The sequence below is a fragment of the Ranitomeya imitator genome, chromosome 10 (assembly GCF_032444005.1).
Source record: "Ranitomeya imitator isolate aRanImi1 chromosome 10, aRanImi1.pri, whole genome shotgun sequence".
In the NCBI taxonomy this organism is placed as follows: domain Eukaryota; kingdom Metazoa; phylum Chordata; class Amphibia; order Anura; family Dendrobatidae; genus Ranitomeya; species Ranitomeya imitator.
This window is the reverse complement of record NC_091291.1, coordinates 135,762,947-135,779,772: the sequence shown is the minus strand read 5'-3', so window position 1 is coordinate 135,779,772 and position 16,826 is coordinate 135,762,947. Positions and strand designations below refer to the sequence as shown.

The following is a 16,826-nucleotide window of genomic DNA, read 5'->3' as shown; positions in this document are numbered from 1 at the left end:
TTCTCATGGATCTCTCTGCAACATTCGATACTGTGGATCATCAGCTCCTCCTCACTATGCTCCGCTCCATCGGCCTCAAGGACACCGTTCTCTCCTCATTCTCCTCCTATCTCTCAGACCGCTCCTTCACTGTATCTTTTGCTAGTTCCTCCTCCCCTCACCTTCCCCTTACTGTTGGGGTTCCTCAAGGATCAGTCCTAGGTCCCCTCCTCTTCTCTTTGTATACCGCCCCTATTGGACAAACAATCAGTAGATTTGGTTTCCAGTTCCATCTCTATGCTGATGACACCCAATTATACACTTCCTCTCCTAATATCATGCCTGCCTTTTTAGAAAACACCAGTGATTGTCTTATCACTGTCTCTAACCTCATGTCCTCCCTCTATCTGAAAATGAACATGTCAAAAACTGAACTCCTCGTGTTCTCTCCCTCTACTAACCTACCTTTGCCTGACATCGCCATCTCCTTGTGTGGTTTCACCATTACTCCCAAGCAACATGCCCGCTGCCTTGGGGTCATACTTGATTCCGAGCTTTCATTCACCCCCCACATCCGATCACTGGCTCGCTCTTCTTAACTGCATCTCAAAAACATTTCTAGAATTCGCCTTTTTCTTGCTTTCGACTCTGCAAAAACTCTCACTGTTTCACTCATTCATTCTTGTCTGGACTATCGCAACTCTCTCCTAATCGGCCTAGCAAACTCTCCCGCTCCAATCTGTATAGAATGCTGCTGCCAGGATTATTTTCCTCGCCAACCGTTACACCGATACCTCTACCCTGTGGCAGTCATTACACTGGTTACCCATCCGCTCCAGATTCCAGTTCAAAACTATTACCTTCATCCAGAAAGCACTCCATGGCTCAGCACCGCCATACATCTCCTCCCTGGTCCCTACCTGTGCACTCCGTTCTGCTAATGACCTGAGATTAGCATCCTCAATAATCAGAACCTCCCACTCCTGTCTCCGAGACTTTTCACGTGCTTTGCAAATTCTTTGGAATGCACTACCCAGGTTAATACGATTAATCCCCACAGTTTTAAACATGGCCTAAAAACTCATTTGTTCAGACTGGCCTACCGCCTAAACGCTTTAACCTAACTATCCCTGTGTGGCCCATTCAAAAAACTTAAACCATAATCAGCTTCCTCGCATCATGTTCTCATACACTTTATGCAGTTATTAGCCCTCTGTGTCTGTACTGTTAACTGGTTCATGCAGCTTTACATGAACACCCGAGCCTTACACTATGGCTGGTCCGAACAACGATAGCAATTGTTGCCATCCACCTCTCATGCCTCCCCTTTTTCCTCATAGTTTGTAAGCTTGCGAGCAGGGCCCTCATTCCTCTTGGTATCTATTTATTTTGAACTGATTTTTGTTATGCTGTAATGTCTATTGTCTGTACAAATCCCCTTTATAATTTGTAAAGCGCTACGGAATATGTTGGTGCTATATAAATACAATTATTATTATTATAAGAGAAGTCCCTCAGGCCTCTATTGGTTTCTCCATATTTGAACTGTTGCATGGCCAACAACTCTGTGAATACATATCTGATGTAGGGAAGGAGACATGGGAGGTAGAGTCTACACCTGCAGGAGTGTAATCAAAAATGTGGCCCAGATGCAAGAGAGAATTGCTGAGGTGATATCCATTGTGAAAGAACAACTCCTCAAAGCATAAGATGCACAGTTCAGAGTGTACAATAGATCGGTGAACTTCAGATGCAGCATGAAATCTTTACCAGCTATGCACAAGCTTTACGTAATTGATGAAACAGTGTGATAAACAAGTGTAATCCTCCATTCCAGACCCTTAATCAGCATCAGAGAACATGATCTAAGCCAGGAGACTGAGTAGTCCTGAAAAGACATGTGAGGAAAAGCCTTGAGTCAAGATTTGATGAGCCATTCCATGTTCGCCTAAGCAAAAAAAACTTCAATGAAACTTGATGGAAACTCACCTGAATACATGCCAGCCAGAGTAAATAGTCACACCACCAGCAGAATGAAGGCCTGAGCTAATTGTAGTCATTAGCAAACACAGTATAGTGCTAGACTATCTCGCAGGAAGAAAAAAAATGGATGGGTCAGGTAATAGGTCCTAGATGTTGTCATTATATAGACCTTATGTGGCATCTCCAGGTTAGGGCTGATATACAAAAATATATGAAATAAGAAAGAAATATTACAGGAACATGACACAAAGACTCATGGTGGGAAAAACATGCTCTTTCCTGAACAAAACAAATAGGTTCAAGGTCCTAATGGGTGGTTCTCAGGGATCATAAAAACCTATATGCAGCTAGTATTGGATTGATTGTTGGTATATGATTCTATAAAAACTCTATTCAGTATTATACCAAATGTAATTAGGTTCAGGAGTAAGGGAACCTTGTCAAAAAACCCTTGGTTGCACAAACCCCAAACAAGAAGATCATTGTTGTGATACAATTATGGGTGTCCTGATAGGGAACTGAGGTAAAGCAGGTTGGAAAGTCCTGAGGACAATTGCAGCATGTCTCTATATAGCTCCTGAAATACACATAATTGGTCACAAAAGGATGAAACTGAGATAACATTATTATTATTATTATTATTACTATTATTATTTATTGTTATAGCGCCATTTATTCCATGGCGCTTTACATGTGAGGAGGGGTATACATAATAAAAACAAGTACAATAATCTTAAACAATACAAGTCATAACTGGTACAGGAGGAGAGAGGACCCTGCCCGCGAAGGCTCACAATCTACAAGGGATGGGTGAGAATACAGTAGGTGAGGATAGAGCTGGTCGTGCAGCGGTTTGGTCGATCGGTGGTTACTGCAGGTTGTAGGCTTGTCGGAAGAGGTGGGTCTTCAGGTTCTTTTTGAAGGTTTCGATGGTAGGCGAGAGTCTGATGTGTTGTGGTAGAGGGTTCCAGAGTAGGGGGGATACGCAGGAGAAATCTTGTATACGATTGTGGGAAGAGGAGATAAGAGGGGAGTAGAGAAGGAGATCTTGTGAGGATCGGAGGTTGCGTGCAGGAAAGTACCAGGAGACGAGGTCACAGATGTATGGAGGAGACAGGTTGTGGATGGCTTTGTACGTCATGGTTAGGGTTTTGTAGTGGAGTCTCTGGGCAATGGGGTGCCAGTGAAGGGATTGACAGAGGGGAGTGGCCGGGGAATAGCGGGGGGACAAGTGGATTAGTCGGGCAGCAGAGTTTAGAATAGATTGGAGGGGTGCGAGAGTGTTAGAGGGGAGGCCACAGAGCAGGAGGTTGCAGTAGTCAAGGCGAGAGATGATGAGGGCATGGACTAGGGTTTTTGCAGATTCTTGGTTTGAGGAATGTACGGATTCGTGAAATATTTTTGAGTTGAAGTCGGCAGGAAGTGGACAGAGCTTGGATATGTGGTTTGGAGGAGAGATCACCCCAAGGCAGCGAGCTTGTGGGACTGGGAAGAGTGGGCAGCCATGCATTGTAATGGATAGGTTCATTGGGGGGGTCGCGTGAGATGGGGGAAAGATGATGAATTCTGTTTTGTAAAAACAGGTGTAAATGGAGAAGAGCAGGGGCCCAAGGACTGAACCTTGTGGGACTCTGACAGATAGGGGGCGAGGTGAGGAGGTGGTGTGTGAGTGGGAGACACTGAATGTCTGGTCTGTTAGGTATGATGAGATCCAGGATAGGGCCAAGTCTGTGATGCCAAGGGATGAGCGGGTCTGTAATAATAGGGAATGGTCGACTGTGTTAAAGGCAGCCGACAGGTCGAGGAGGAGGAGGACAGAGTAGTGTGGCTTGCTCTTGGCGGTTAAGAGGTCATTGGTGACCTTAGTTAGGGCAGTTTCAGTGGAATGGTGTGACCGGAAGCCAGATTGTAAGCGGTCAAAGAGGGAGCAAGAAGAGAGATGGGAGGACAGTTCAAGGTAGACGTATTGTTCCAGTAGTTTGGAGGCATAAGGGAGAAGTGATATAGGGCGATAGCTAGATACAGAGGATGGGTCAAGAGAGGGCTTTTTGAGGATAGGTGTGATGGAGGCATGTTTAAAGCTTGAGGGGAAAACATCAGTTGTTAGTGATAGGTTGAAGAGATGGGTTAGGGTTGGGATGAAGACTGTGGTGAGGTTTGGGATGAAGTGGGATGGGAGCGAGTCAATTGCACAGGTGGTGAGATGTGATTTTGAGAGTAGAGTGGAGAGTTGATCTTCTGTAATGGTGGAGAAGTTGGTTTTGGAGGTGGAGGGCTGGGAAGTCGGGAGGAAGGGCTCTGGGGGGTTGTTGACCAAAAATGTCTCTGATGTTATCAATCTTCTGCTTGAAAGTCTTCAGCTGAGATAAGTGGGGATTTATGTTCGCTCCACTAAATTTGAATTGGCTTCATCTTTCTGAAGGAAGTTTCCTTTGTCTGTTACACAACTTAAACTTCAGCTCTGCATTAATAAACTAGAAATCCTGCTTAGTACACTTAAAACGTTGTGCTGTATTGATTTCCTGGATGCTCGTAAAAGAAATCTTATCATTCAGAGTTCATAGGCATAGAAGAGAGTGGATTTTGCTCACATCGATCAGTAATAGAAGTTCTCCATTCTGTGCAGGTCCTAGTGGCGGAAAACCCTCTGATCAGCAAGTTATCACCTATCTTACAGGTACAGTAGGTGATAATTTGCTTTAATCGCACAACTCCTTTAAGACTCTGTAGCTTTAATAACATCATGAAAGGCTCAGAAACCAAACTGATAACTCTTTGTCAAAGAAAGAGGCAAAAAGCAATGAACCCCCAACCTCAATGAACCCCCACTCTCATTTTTAACCCCCTGCCACGATCCTCTACACATTGTCTCAACCATGATAACCTCATACCCATTCATCCAGTCCCCACTCCCCCGGTCCCCTTACCTGAAGCACTATGGAACGCATGTTCTGTCTGCAATAAACTGCCATTTATCCATGACATCTTTATTACAAACAAAATCTCCTTCCTTGGCATCACTGAAACCTGGCTCACTCACCCTGACTCAGCCTTTCCAGCTGCACTTTCCTACGGTGGATTCCACCTCTCTCACACCCCTCGCCCAAGCACAAACATGGTGGAGGAGTTGGCTTGCTCCTGTCTGATATCTGCTCCTTTTCTCCAATTCTGCTACCACCCTCCACTACTCTCCCCACATTTGAGGTGCACTCCCTCTGTATCTACTCCCCCTCCAACCTCCAGCTGGCTGTTATCTACCGCCCCAAAAACTAGCCATCTCCACCTTTCTCGACCACTTCACCACCTAGCTACTTCACTTCCTCTCTGCTGACATCCCCACTATCATCATGGGTGACTTCAACATCCCCACTGATACTTCTGTAACACCCCCGGTAAGCGGTTGTTTCAGTGATGTTGCCTTCCTTTCGGGGAGGGCGATATCATGCTTGGAGGCTAGGAGGATTCCCTTTACCAGGTAACGCACCCACATTCAACACATTCTGAATCCAGGCCAGAAGGGGGAGCTCAGGACCCGGATTCAGGGGAGCTTCCTCAGCTTTAAGTGTTCTGGCCTAGAGGAGGAGTTATTTGGTCCAGGGAGACCAAACAAGACATTTGGTGAGAGACAGTGGACAGAGAAGGAAGTCTGGAACAGAGAGCAGACAATGGAATACTGCAGCCAAGACTGAGCTGCAGCTCCAGGGAAGGAAGAGAACCCGAGGGGTTGAATGTAGTGGGGCTATTGAGGAATGGAGCATAGGAGAAAGTAAGGGGCTCAAAAGGCAACTGTGCCCGGGCACCCTGAGAGCCGAAGCACAGAAACTGGGCACCGGTAGCACGAGGCTGTGTTGTACTCTAGGACACATAGCAGAATCAGAGGGCATAGGACTGTATGTTATTTGCCCACACCACACCTGGAGGTGAAGCAGCACCTGAGGAGCCCGGGTCGTGATAGAGACCCTATAAAACGGCTCAAGCTGCTCACTATACAGGTATCTGTCTCAGGACAGGAAGGAGAGGACTTTGCCAGCAAGCTACAGGCAGCAGAGACTTTGTATACTAGTGCAAGTAGATAGGCTTACGGACCTCACCTGGGAGAGGGATCCACTTGTGCCTCCAGGCCGGCCGGACCACATCACCACCTGTGCCTGGTTCCCTGGACTGTGGACTGCTATCACCAGTAAAACAGGTAAAGCATTTATAACTCTGTGTCCTCCACTTATTTGCTGGCATACACCATCCTTGCCCATACACCTTGGGAGCCCTGGGGACACCGCTTCACCTGTGGGAAGCCTCACCATTTTGCTGCAACAACATCATCCCAGAGGACCCCTTTTAAAGCAGCGTTGGTCCCCTCTGACCAAGAACCACAGGTGGCATCACGAATAAACTTTATTACCAAATCCCCATTAAAAGACCTTCCACCTTCTAAGTGAGCGCCCAGGGCCACAGAGCGGGTCGCAGCCACTGTGACATCCCCTTTAAGAGTGACCGGACCAGGTACCGAGTATCCTCACTGCCCTGGTGGGTAAATCACTTCCACCCCAGCTGCCTCTAAACTTCTATCACTCACTGCCTCCTTTGGCCTCATTCAATGGTCCTCCGCGGACACTCACAAAGATGGCCACACGCTGGACCTTATCTTCACCCGCCTCTGTTCCCTTACTAATCTCACTAACTCACCCCTCCCCCTGTCTGACCACAACCTACTGACATTCTCTTCTCTCTTCTCTCCTAGTGCCCAACCCCCACTCCACAAACTCACTCACCCTCGCAGAAATCTCAAACACCTCAATTTACAATCACTCTCTGAGTCCCTTCTCCCTCTTACAGACATAGCCTCCCATCATGACACAGATGCTGTTGCCACTTTTTCTAACACCACAATAACAGCAATAATTGACTCAGCCGCTCCCCTCACGCATAGCAAAACTCATACAATCAACAGCATACAAGCAGTCCCTTGCCAGCTTCAAGTCCACACTCACTGCCACAAAACAAACTTACTTCTCATCTCTCATATCCTCCCTGTCTCACAACCCAAAATAGCTTTTCAACACTTTCAATTCTCTACTCCGTCCCCCAGCACCTCCCCCTTTCCTCTCATTTCTGCTGAAGACTTTGCCTCTTTCTTTAAGCAGAAGATTGATACGATCAGAGAAAGCTTTGGCCCGCAGCCCCCAATGCCCCTCTTAGCTGCTCAACCATGTTCCTCCAAAACTAACTTCTCCATCATGACAGAAGATCAGCTCTCCACCCTCCTGTCAAGATCACATCTCACCACTTGCACGCTTGATCCGCTCCCATCCCACCTCATCCCTAACCTTGCCACAGTCTTCATCCCAACCCTAACACACCTCTTCAACCTCTCACTCACAACCGGTGTTTTCCTCTCATCCTCCAAACATGCCAAGATCTCAAGCATCCTCAAACAACCCTCCATCGACCCATCCTTTGTGTCTAGCTATCACCCAATATCTCTTCTCCCTTAGGCCTCAAAACTTCTGCAACAGCATGTCCATCTTGAACTGTCCTCCTACCTCTCCTCCTGCTCCCTCTTTGACTGGTTACAATCTGGCTTCCGACCGCATGACTCAACTGAAACTACCCCAACTAAAGTCACCAATGACCTACTAACTGCCAAGAGCAAGCGACATTACTCTGTCGTCCTTCTCCTGGACCTGTCTTCTGCCTTTGACACTGTCGACCATTCCCTCCTGCTAAAGATTCTCTCATCTCTTGGCATCACAGACTTGGCCCTATCCTATTGTCCAGAGGCTCCAGTTCAAAACCCTTACTATGACATACTGTACAAAGCCATCCACAACCTGTCTCCTCCATACATCTGTGACATGGTCTCTGCACTTTCCCACACGTAAACTTCGATCCTCTCAAGATTTACTTCTCTACTCCCCTCTTATCCCTTCTTCCCACGACCGCATACAAGACTTCTCTAGTGCTTCCCTCATGCTCTGGAACTCTCTATCCCAACACATCAGACTCTCGCCTACCACGGAAACCTTCAAAAAGAACCTGAAGACCCACCTCTTCCGACAAGCCTACAGTCTGTAGTAATCCTGAACCGCTGCACGACCAGTTCTACCCTGTCCTAGTGTATCCTCCCCTGTAGACTGTGAGCCCTCGCGGGCAGGGTCCTCTCTCCTTCTGTACTTGTGTGTGCCTTGCATTGCTCATATTTATTGTGCTTGTCTACATTTGCCCCCTTTCACATATAAAGCGCCATGGAATAAATGGCGCCATATAAATGTATAATAATAATAACCATCAAGGAAATTACAGTATTCACATTTAATATTGCATTATTTTCATAACAATGTTGATATCACACATCCAAAAGTCATATAATACCATACGATCACATTAGGTCCTGGCGCTATCTTCATTTCACACAGTTATTGTTCCATATAAAGATTCCAAAAAATAAAGGGGTAATAATAATCAATTTAAGCAGAAGATTTTAAACTCTTTTATAAGAGAAGGAGAATCCAATTGCCTTGAGGAAAATTATGCAACATTTGCAAGAAAAATTTGGGAATTTTTTACACTAATGGAATGTTATAATATGAGATAATAAAATACATGCAGGATTACAGGGGTTGAATCATAAAATACAGCACAAAGGATCAGAATGACCTGTTCCAGAATTGTCTGGCCAATCCAATTGAACTATATCTTACAGCCAGCCCAAAATTAACACTAAAACTTAACATTTAATAATATATTAAAACCAAAAGGTTAAGACAAACATACAATATACCATCATGTGAGTGCTCATGATTACCAGTGCTCAAATAAAAAAATTGGTTCAATCTCACCAATACAGATTCTCCTTCTCGTTCTCCAAACCTATTTATTAGAATTAAATAACTAGAGCGGGAGGGAAATTTTGGGGTAAAGACAAGACCATCTTATTAGCTCTCCTTGTCGTGCCCCTGTGTTACTCCTGCCCTGACAAGGACAGTACCCAAGTATGAACCTTCTTATAAGGTACCCATATATAGTAAATTTATCCCTGTATAGAGGCACTGACAAAACCAGTTGGTTTAGCCGGGTTGAACTTGCCACTGCAAGTAACCTACTGAGCTTACTTAAATTTCCCCTGATGAATCCCCTTAACAGGGGAACAAATTCCTTGGAAGGACACATTTTTCAGGGAGGCTATACTATATATGGGTGCCTTATAAGTAGGTTCATACTTGGATACTGCCCTTGTCAGGGCGGGAATAACACAGGGGCATGACAAGGAGAGATAGTAAGATGGTCTTGTCTTTACCCCAAAATTTCCCTCCCGCTCTAGGTATTTAATTCCAATAAATAGGTTTGGAGAACGAGAATGAGAACCTGCATTGGTGAGATTGAACCAAATTTTTTTATTTGAGCACTGGTAATCATGAGCACTCACATGATGGTATATTGTGTGTTTGTCTTAACATTTTGGTTTTAATATATTAATAAATGTTAAGTTTTAGTGTTAATTTTCGGCTGGCTATGCTGTAAGTTATAGTTGAATCATAAAAGCAGGTGGAAAGGCAACAACTAGCTGAACATTATCTATGAGATTCAGCAAATTATTTCATTCTAAAAAATTGATAAATGGAGCGATAGTGCGTGTGGTGTATGTCAATATTACTGCTAAGCTCACTAAGGTCCTTCAACGCTCAGTTCATGGGAGCATTAGGGATTCTAGAGTTCTGACCCAAGGGATCACCAAATTTCCATTTATTCCGTGCATAAGCAAAAATTTGATATTATGGCCCAACTCCTTTAATTTTTTTTTCTACTCAGACTTACTTTTCTTTGTGAGCTTCAGCATATATGATGCCCTTATAGTCAGAAAGATCACTCACAGCTGTTCTCCTCGTTACCTCACAGCGGTCAATAACTAAACCTTCTCCAACTAGAGCTTTCCTGACAAAATCCTCATCATAATTGAGAAGATGGAACTTATCTTTCCCAACTGTGTAATATGTGGTATCTAAACACCCAATTAATATAATGTGCCCTCCAGGTTTCAGTAACCTTAAGAACTTCCTAAGATATTTGATGTAATCATCTTGGTTTTTGCTGATATTATCTAGGAGCCAACTACAGATGATACAGTCGGCTTGTGGTAAAACCATCGGATCCATCATATTATCTTTCTCGAGGTCACATTTCACAACATGTTGAAGGGCAAACCTCATTTTTTCTTCTTTTTCCTGTAACTTTTCACTGAAAAAAAAAATGAAGAAAGTGATTGTTCCAGAGTCAAGATCAAAAGGGCAAAATGTAAGCTTTAACACTTGCTTCCAATGCAGAATAATTGCAGAACGACATTCGTGCAACCAGGTCTGGTATACTAGGCCATGATTCTTTAAAGCTATTAATAGAGGAAAGACTTACATGCAGCCAAGGATTTTACATTTCTTCCAATAATAGCTACTATTTTACAGGGCATGATGATATTCATGAATCAATAGAATGATATTTGTGGATAAATGATATTTGATAGTGAAAAGATTAGTATTGAAAAAATAGAATATGTGCATGGCCCACAATGTCACCTCCAGAGTAGATCAGGAAACTGTCTTTTCAGCTTCAAGGGATAAAATTTATCAAGGCTAAGGGTATGTTCTCATGGCGAGTATACACAAAAGTCCATTGGTCAGAATTTTCCTAACAAAATATCTTCTGCATATTACAATATCACCATTTAGGGTGTGATTTGGCAATAGTCTGTTAGGAGGGTGCACCATTCAACAGGGCTGCTTGGGGATAATAACTTATCGAATTAATCACTGGGGATCTGGCTGCAGTGACCCACACGAATCGGTAGAACAGGGATTTTTCTATGAGGCTGCTGGAAAAAGGCCCAGAACAGTGCTCGGCAGCCCAAAGAAAATTAATGGAGCATGCACACCAACATTGCATTCTAATGAGGAGAAAAGTGCTACATTCTGCCGACCAGTGCAGGTCCAAGTGGTCAGGTCTTCACCGATGAGTAGGTCATTAACTATCTTTTGCTTTACTGATAACTTGTTTTCACCAGAAAAACTATCTAAGTTTAAGCTTCTGGCAGCAAAAAAGCTACAATCGACAGTGTTGAGTCAGTAAATCTTCCCCATTTCTCCATTTTTATCTCACCTTTCTTCTCCATCGTCAGTATGAAGTTTTGTGACATGACCCCAGCTAAATGCTCCTGTACGTAAGTCCACCCATCTTTTTAGCTCCATGATGCATCTGTCTTTGAACTTCAGCAATATGATGTGTTTGAAAAAATCACAAGCTGCAAACAATTGATGAACCATGGAACCAGTAGTGAGGTCAATCAAGATGTCTCCATTAACATGACCTGCAGAAAAAATTCCAAATATTCAAATCTGATATATAAAATCCTCATAGATGTAAAGGCATGAAGGGAAATAGAGGCATGTAGATGTAGAGGTTTAACGGCAGTTAGGGGCAGGTCTTGGTTGTAACGGAGAGACCCACTGAGCATGTGGCGAGTTCACCCCATAAGCATTTTCCCTATCGTCTTCCGCCTCACATGTGCTGCGGATGTCAGTAAGGGGTTAATAAACACTAAATCCAGATGCACAAAAATTATATGACGTGACCCAATTATAGATATTGATATGTATGTAAAGGAAGGTTTACAAATTCTAGCAGTAGACTCTATGTTAACCATTAAAGGACCTTGAAGAAGGAGAAATATCCAGTATCCAAATTTTCAGTGAATTTAAATCTTTATTCAAAAATATGAAATTTCCCTAGATGTAAAAGTTGCAGCCATGGGCATGGGATTAGACATGTGGTCAAACGCGTTTCGAAATGAGATCCTTAATCACTGCATAGTATTGTCACAAGTTTTGGCCCACATGTCTAATCCCATGCACAAGGCTGCGACTTTTATATCTATGTAAATTTTATATTTTTAAGTAGAGATTTCAATTTGCTGAAGATTCGGATGCTGGATATTTCTCCTTCTTCTTGGCTATTTCTTGCGGCACTGCAGGTATCCGTGCGCTGGACCTCTGGAGTGGTGAGCTGACTCTTTTTTCTATTAAAGGAATTTATTACATTAATCTTAGGACTTTCCTTTTTGGGCTTTCGTTTTTTCCTCCCCTTTTCTGAGACCTTAACTTTTTATCTTGATGTCAATATAACTGTATGAGTGCTTATTTACATATGTATATAAATATACACTGCTCAAAAAAAAGGGAACACTGAAATCCCATATCCTAGATATCACTGAATGAAATATTCCAGTTGTAAATCTTTAGTCATTACATAGTGGAATGTGTTGAGAACAATAAAACCTAAAAATGATCAATGTAAATAAGAACTAATATCCGACAGAGGTCTGGAGTTGGAATGATGCTCGAAATCAAAGTGGAAAATCAAGTTACAGGCTGATCCAACTTCAGTGGAAATGCCTCAAGACAATGAAATTATGCTCAGTAGTGTGTGTGGCCTCCACGTGCCTGTATGATGTCCCTACAATGCCTGGGCATGCTACTGATGATCTCCCACACCATTACTGACCCCCTGCTAAACTGGTCATGCTGAGGGATGTTGCAGGCACCAGATCGCTCTCCACCGCGTCTCCAGATTCTGTGACGTCTGTCACATGTGCTCAGTGTGAACCTGCTTTCGTCTGTGAAGAGCACAGGGCTCCAGTGGCGAATTTGCCAATCGTGGTGTTCTGTTGCAAATGGCAAGCGTCCTGCATGGTGTTGGGCTGTGAGCACAATCCCCATCTGTGGACGTCGGGCACTCAGACCATCCTCCTGGAGTCGGTTTTTAACTCTCATTTGTGCAGACACATGCACATTTGTGGCCTGCTGGAGGTCATTTTGCAGGGCTTTGGCAGTGCTCCTCCTGCTCCTCCTTGCACAAAGGCTGAGGCAGCTGTCCTGCTGCTGGGGGTCCCCAGAAGAAGGCAATTAGCTGAAACGTACGTAGTGGCAGGCATTGGCACCCACCAGAGGTAATCTTTGTACTACTATTATGCACGCTTTCTGTTGATTATGTTACATCTGTGGATAGGATAATGTTGTACCCAGTATTAAGGTTTCTTTGCTTGATGTATAATCATGTGTAGTATATTAGTGTGTTTAGCATTATGTAGTTCCTCTGTACACAGCATGGTGGGTTTCCTTTGCCATTTTTTTGGATTTCCACTTTTAATACCTTGCATGTTTTCTTTTTTGTTTTTTGCTGTTTGTCAATAAAGTTTTTTTTTATGATTGGTTCTTGCGTACAATATTTTCTAATCTGATTTAGCATTATAGCATGCTGTAGATAAGCCCCTGATGGCGGTGGCCTTAGATTATAGGTGAAAAATGGGATGATAGATTCCCTTTAACTCAAGGGCCTCCTGAACTGCATATTCCAGATGATGCTGCACTAACGCTTTGGAAATTGTCAGTTTTACGTCCCTTTCCAGAAAGTCCATGCCTCTTTTTACACATGACAATATCCTGTTGGCCTTAGCAGCTGTTAATTGACATTACATGCTGTTATTTACTCTGTGACCTGCAAGTACATCCAGAACCTTCTCTTTAAGTGACTCTCCTAGTTTTACTAGCAGTTTTAATATGTAATTTGTTGAACAGTAGATTATGGAAATTCTAGCTTATCAAAACTCACAAAACATTAGGGAATGACAGAAGCAAAAACTAGTCAACTGGTGATTTTCAAATAAGAGCAGACTAAGAGTAATTACCTCCACAATCTGGAATTTAAGAGTTACTTTTATCATCCCTTAAAAGTCGTCAAAGATTCTGGATATAATAAGGAAAGTCAATAACTCTGCTAAACCCTACACTATAGGTTCATGATATTCCATTCATTTTTGTCAAGGCTTTGCTCTGCTCCCATTACTTACCATATTTTATGATCCCCAAAATTGGGGAAACTGGGGGTGCGTCTTATAAACCGAACACTGTTCTTACCGAGGGGTCAATCCTGTGGATCCGGAGCTGTGTGGTGGTGGTACAGTTTCGAGCGGTGGCCCTGCGATGGTGGTGCGGCGAGCTGTAGTCCTGCATCGGAAGCATATGGCACCCGCCATTCTTCTTCTCAGGTCCGGCCTCCATCTTCCAGCCTCTAACTCACCATAGGTGCAGATGAAGGAAAGCCAAATTCTCCATCTGCCCCTGCCTCTATGTGATGTCACCAGGAAAATGGCCGCGGATACGGCATAGGTGCATTTGGAAATCTCGGCACCAAGATCTCCATCTGCACATGCACTGCCCCGGCAGCCGTTTTCCCAGAGTCCACCGCATAGTAAACAGTGCGGGGGCTCTGGACTTTCACAAAATGTCAGCAGAGCCCCCGCACCACCAAACACCCGCAACACCACTCTTGCCTCCTCCAGCAGCAACCCTGGGACCCTGCTCCACTATGGCCTGCACCACCAAACACCAGCAGCGACCCTGGGATCCTGCTTCACCGCAGCCACCATCCCCGGCAAGCAATAAGATGCCTGGATTGTAAAAAGCACCAGCATTTTATTAAAAAAGTATTTTTTCCTCCTCGAATTTGGGATGCGTCTTATAATCCGGTGCGTTTTATAAACCCCAAGGTACGGTAATTTGATAGGGGCAGCACGGTTCACCCTCTCATCATCTTACACTATTCTCTCCTCCCCATATAGAAAGCAGGACAATTGGATACTATTGATATTAGGTAAATTGTAATTAAATAAAAGTTTGAAAAAATTAAAGTTACTTACCTTCTGTGAAAGTTTTTCTGAGATTTTCAATGGGAAATTTCAATAAATCCTCTGCAAAGACCATTTCTGGGCTATCTGAAAGGTAATGCTCCAGAAATTGCCTGGAATCAAAGCCAGATTTGTGATAGAGCTTATAGTTTTCGGAATCCATCGTCTAATCTTGTATCACAGACAGAATGTCTCTCCCTAATCTCAAGGTCTTTATGTAGTAAAGAGAAATCTAATTTGCAAATTAAATATTTTTTTAGCACATCATAACTTATTTTCATGAGTCAGTCATGAGAAATAATATGTTTAAATGTATCATTATTAATATTTCAATGATAAAAACAGTCTTATTGACAAAGTCTCAGTTTTCATAAACTAGAGAACATTAGGAATAGAAAATCTGGGTGATCGGGGTCTCCACAGTGGGGGTGTGGTAGAGATTGGATATAAAAAATAAATATTTTTATTTTCAAAAAGGAGGTTGAAACTGGGATAGTAAAATAGCCTTTGCACTGGAGCTGAGCTCAATTATAATTTTAATTAAATGGCTTTTAAAACACAATGCGTTTCAACTGTATACAGCCTTCATCAGGAGTCACCTCCTTTTTGAAAAAAAAAAAAGTATCCAATCTCTACCACACTCCCATTGTGGAAGTGCCTATCATCTGAATTTTCTTTTCCTTACACATTCCCTTGTTAGAACTCCATCCAAAACATTTCCACATACCTCCGGGCTGGCTGCACTCTGCATTGTGGTTAATATTGGGTCTTTCTAGAGTTGTGCCTTAGCATAACCATCTCAGTTGAGCATATACCACAAATTTCTCACTTTTTGTACTCATACAATCACTGCGCTTAGATAGCGATGCTTTTATTTCCCCTATCCCTGGGGAAACCTACTTACTAACTAAATTAGAGAACATAACACAAATTTATTACCATGAAAACACACTATCGAACCAAAGTTTTATATCTACACTGCACATGTGCAAAGTATTTTCTATTGGTGACATGGCAAATGTCTATACTGTAGTCCAGTTCTGTATAAATGAGTGCCAACATATCCTCAGACATGGACTCCACTATTTCAGAGATTATCACTAGAGGACTAGCTGTCTCATGCAGGGCCGGCGTCAGCACCCGGCCCACCTGGGCAAATGCCGGGGCCCTAGAGAGAGAGGGGGGACCACTCACGCTGTCATAGATACAGCTGGGAGAGCAGAGCAGGAGAACATGCTCTCTCCACCCACAAAGTCACACTGGCTGAGTTCTCTTAACCCCTATGTGCCAGCTCTGACACAAGCATCTTCTCACTCAGTCAGTGCACCCAGGCAGGCACACATAGGGGTTAAGAGAACGCAGCCAGTGTGACTGTTTGTGGGCGGAGAGAGCCCCTGGCTGGCTGCAGTGCTGAACTTATTATCAGGCAGATTCCGGAGGAGCTCCATCCTACCAGTGCCTGAGTGAGTGCAAACTAAAGTATCCAGCAGTGGTTGGACTTGTGGCTCAGTCTGCTGCTGTCTGTCTCCGCTGCCTAAAAATGTGGGTGATGTCTGGTGGAGGAGATGGTGGAGAGCAGCCTGCAACCTGCAGCCGCCCAGCTCACCAAGAACCCCAGAATACATGCATTCCTCACCAACCTGCCCCAGTGGGGTAGGAAGAAGCTTAACCCCTTCCCATCTGTATGAAAGTTATTGCTGAACCTTAAAGATAACAATCCAACCCGCATGAATGGGGTTAACCAGATGCCAGGAGGAAGGGGAGCTGCTGCCATGGATAAAACTGAGCTGTGGGCTGTACGTTGGGGCCCTGTGGCCCCAGGCTGGTGACTGGAGGGACTCTGCCCAGTGCTGGCATGTGGGTGATTTCTGCATCTCAGCTTCTCTCCTCCACATCACACTGTGCAGTCACAGCAACATTGGTTGTCTCTGTCCAGGTCCCAGCAGCTTCCACTGCTCCCACCAAGGACATGGCATCACTTAACCCTTCCCCTGCGGCCACCGGCAACAACTCCACATTATTCCTTGATTAAATCAGGTTCCAACCCAATAGAGGAGCAGACATTTCCTGCTGCCATTAGGGTCCGGGAGGGGGTGACATTGGCTGCCCTGCTACTCTGTAGTGGGGGGTGACAAGT

At 44.0% G+C, this 16,826-nt stretch overlaps 1 protein-coding gene across 2 annotated transcripts; it reads right to left on the bottom strand.

The window, feature by feature from the left end:
• Window positions 1–8,252: 8,252 nt before the first annotated feature.
• Window positions 8,253–14,887, bottom strand: LOC138651747 (nicotinamide N-methyltransferase-like). 2 transcript variants are annotated; one of them, XR_011315526.1, is made up of 4 exons: window positions 14,702–14,887; window positions 11,107–11,314; window positions 9,257–10,194; window positions 8,253–8,915 (listed from the first exon to the last, which is right to left on the bottom strand). XR_011315526.1 is itself a non-coding variant. In XM_069742205.1 (3 exons), the coding sequence occupies exons 1-3, from the start codon at window positions 14,850–14,852 to the stop codon at window positions 9,771–9,773; spliced, it is 783 nt and encodes a 260-aa protein (XP_069598306.1). In that variant the 5' UTR covers window positions 14,853–14,887; the 3' UTR covers window positions 8,253–9,770. The 2 variants fall into 2 exon arrangements, 1 of the variants encoding a protein (XP_069598306.1); XM_069742205.1 differs by having other exon boundaries at window positions 8,253–10,194.
• Between the last annotated feature and the right edge of the window lie 1,939 nt (window positions 14,888–16,826).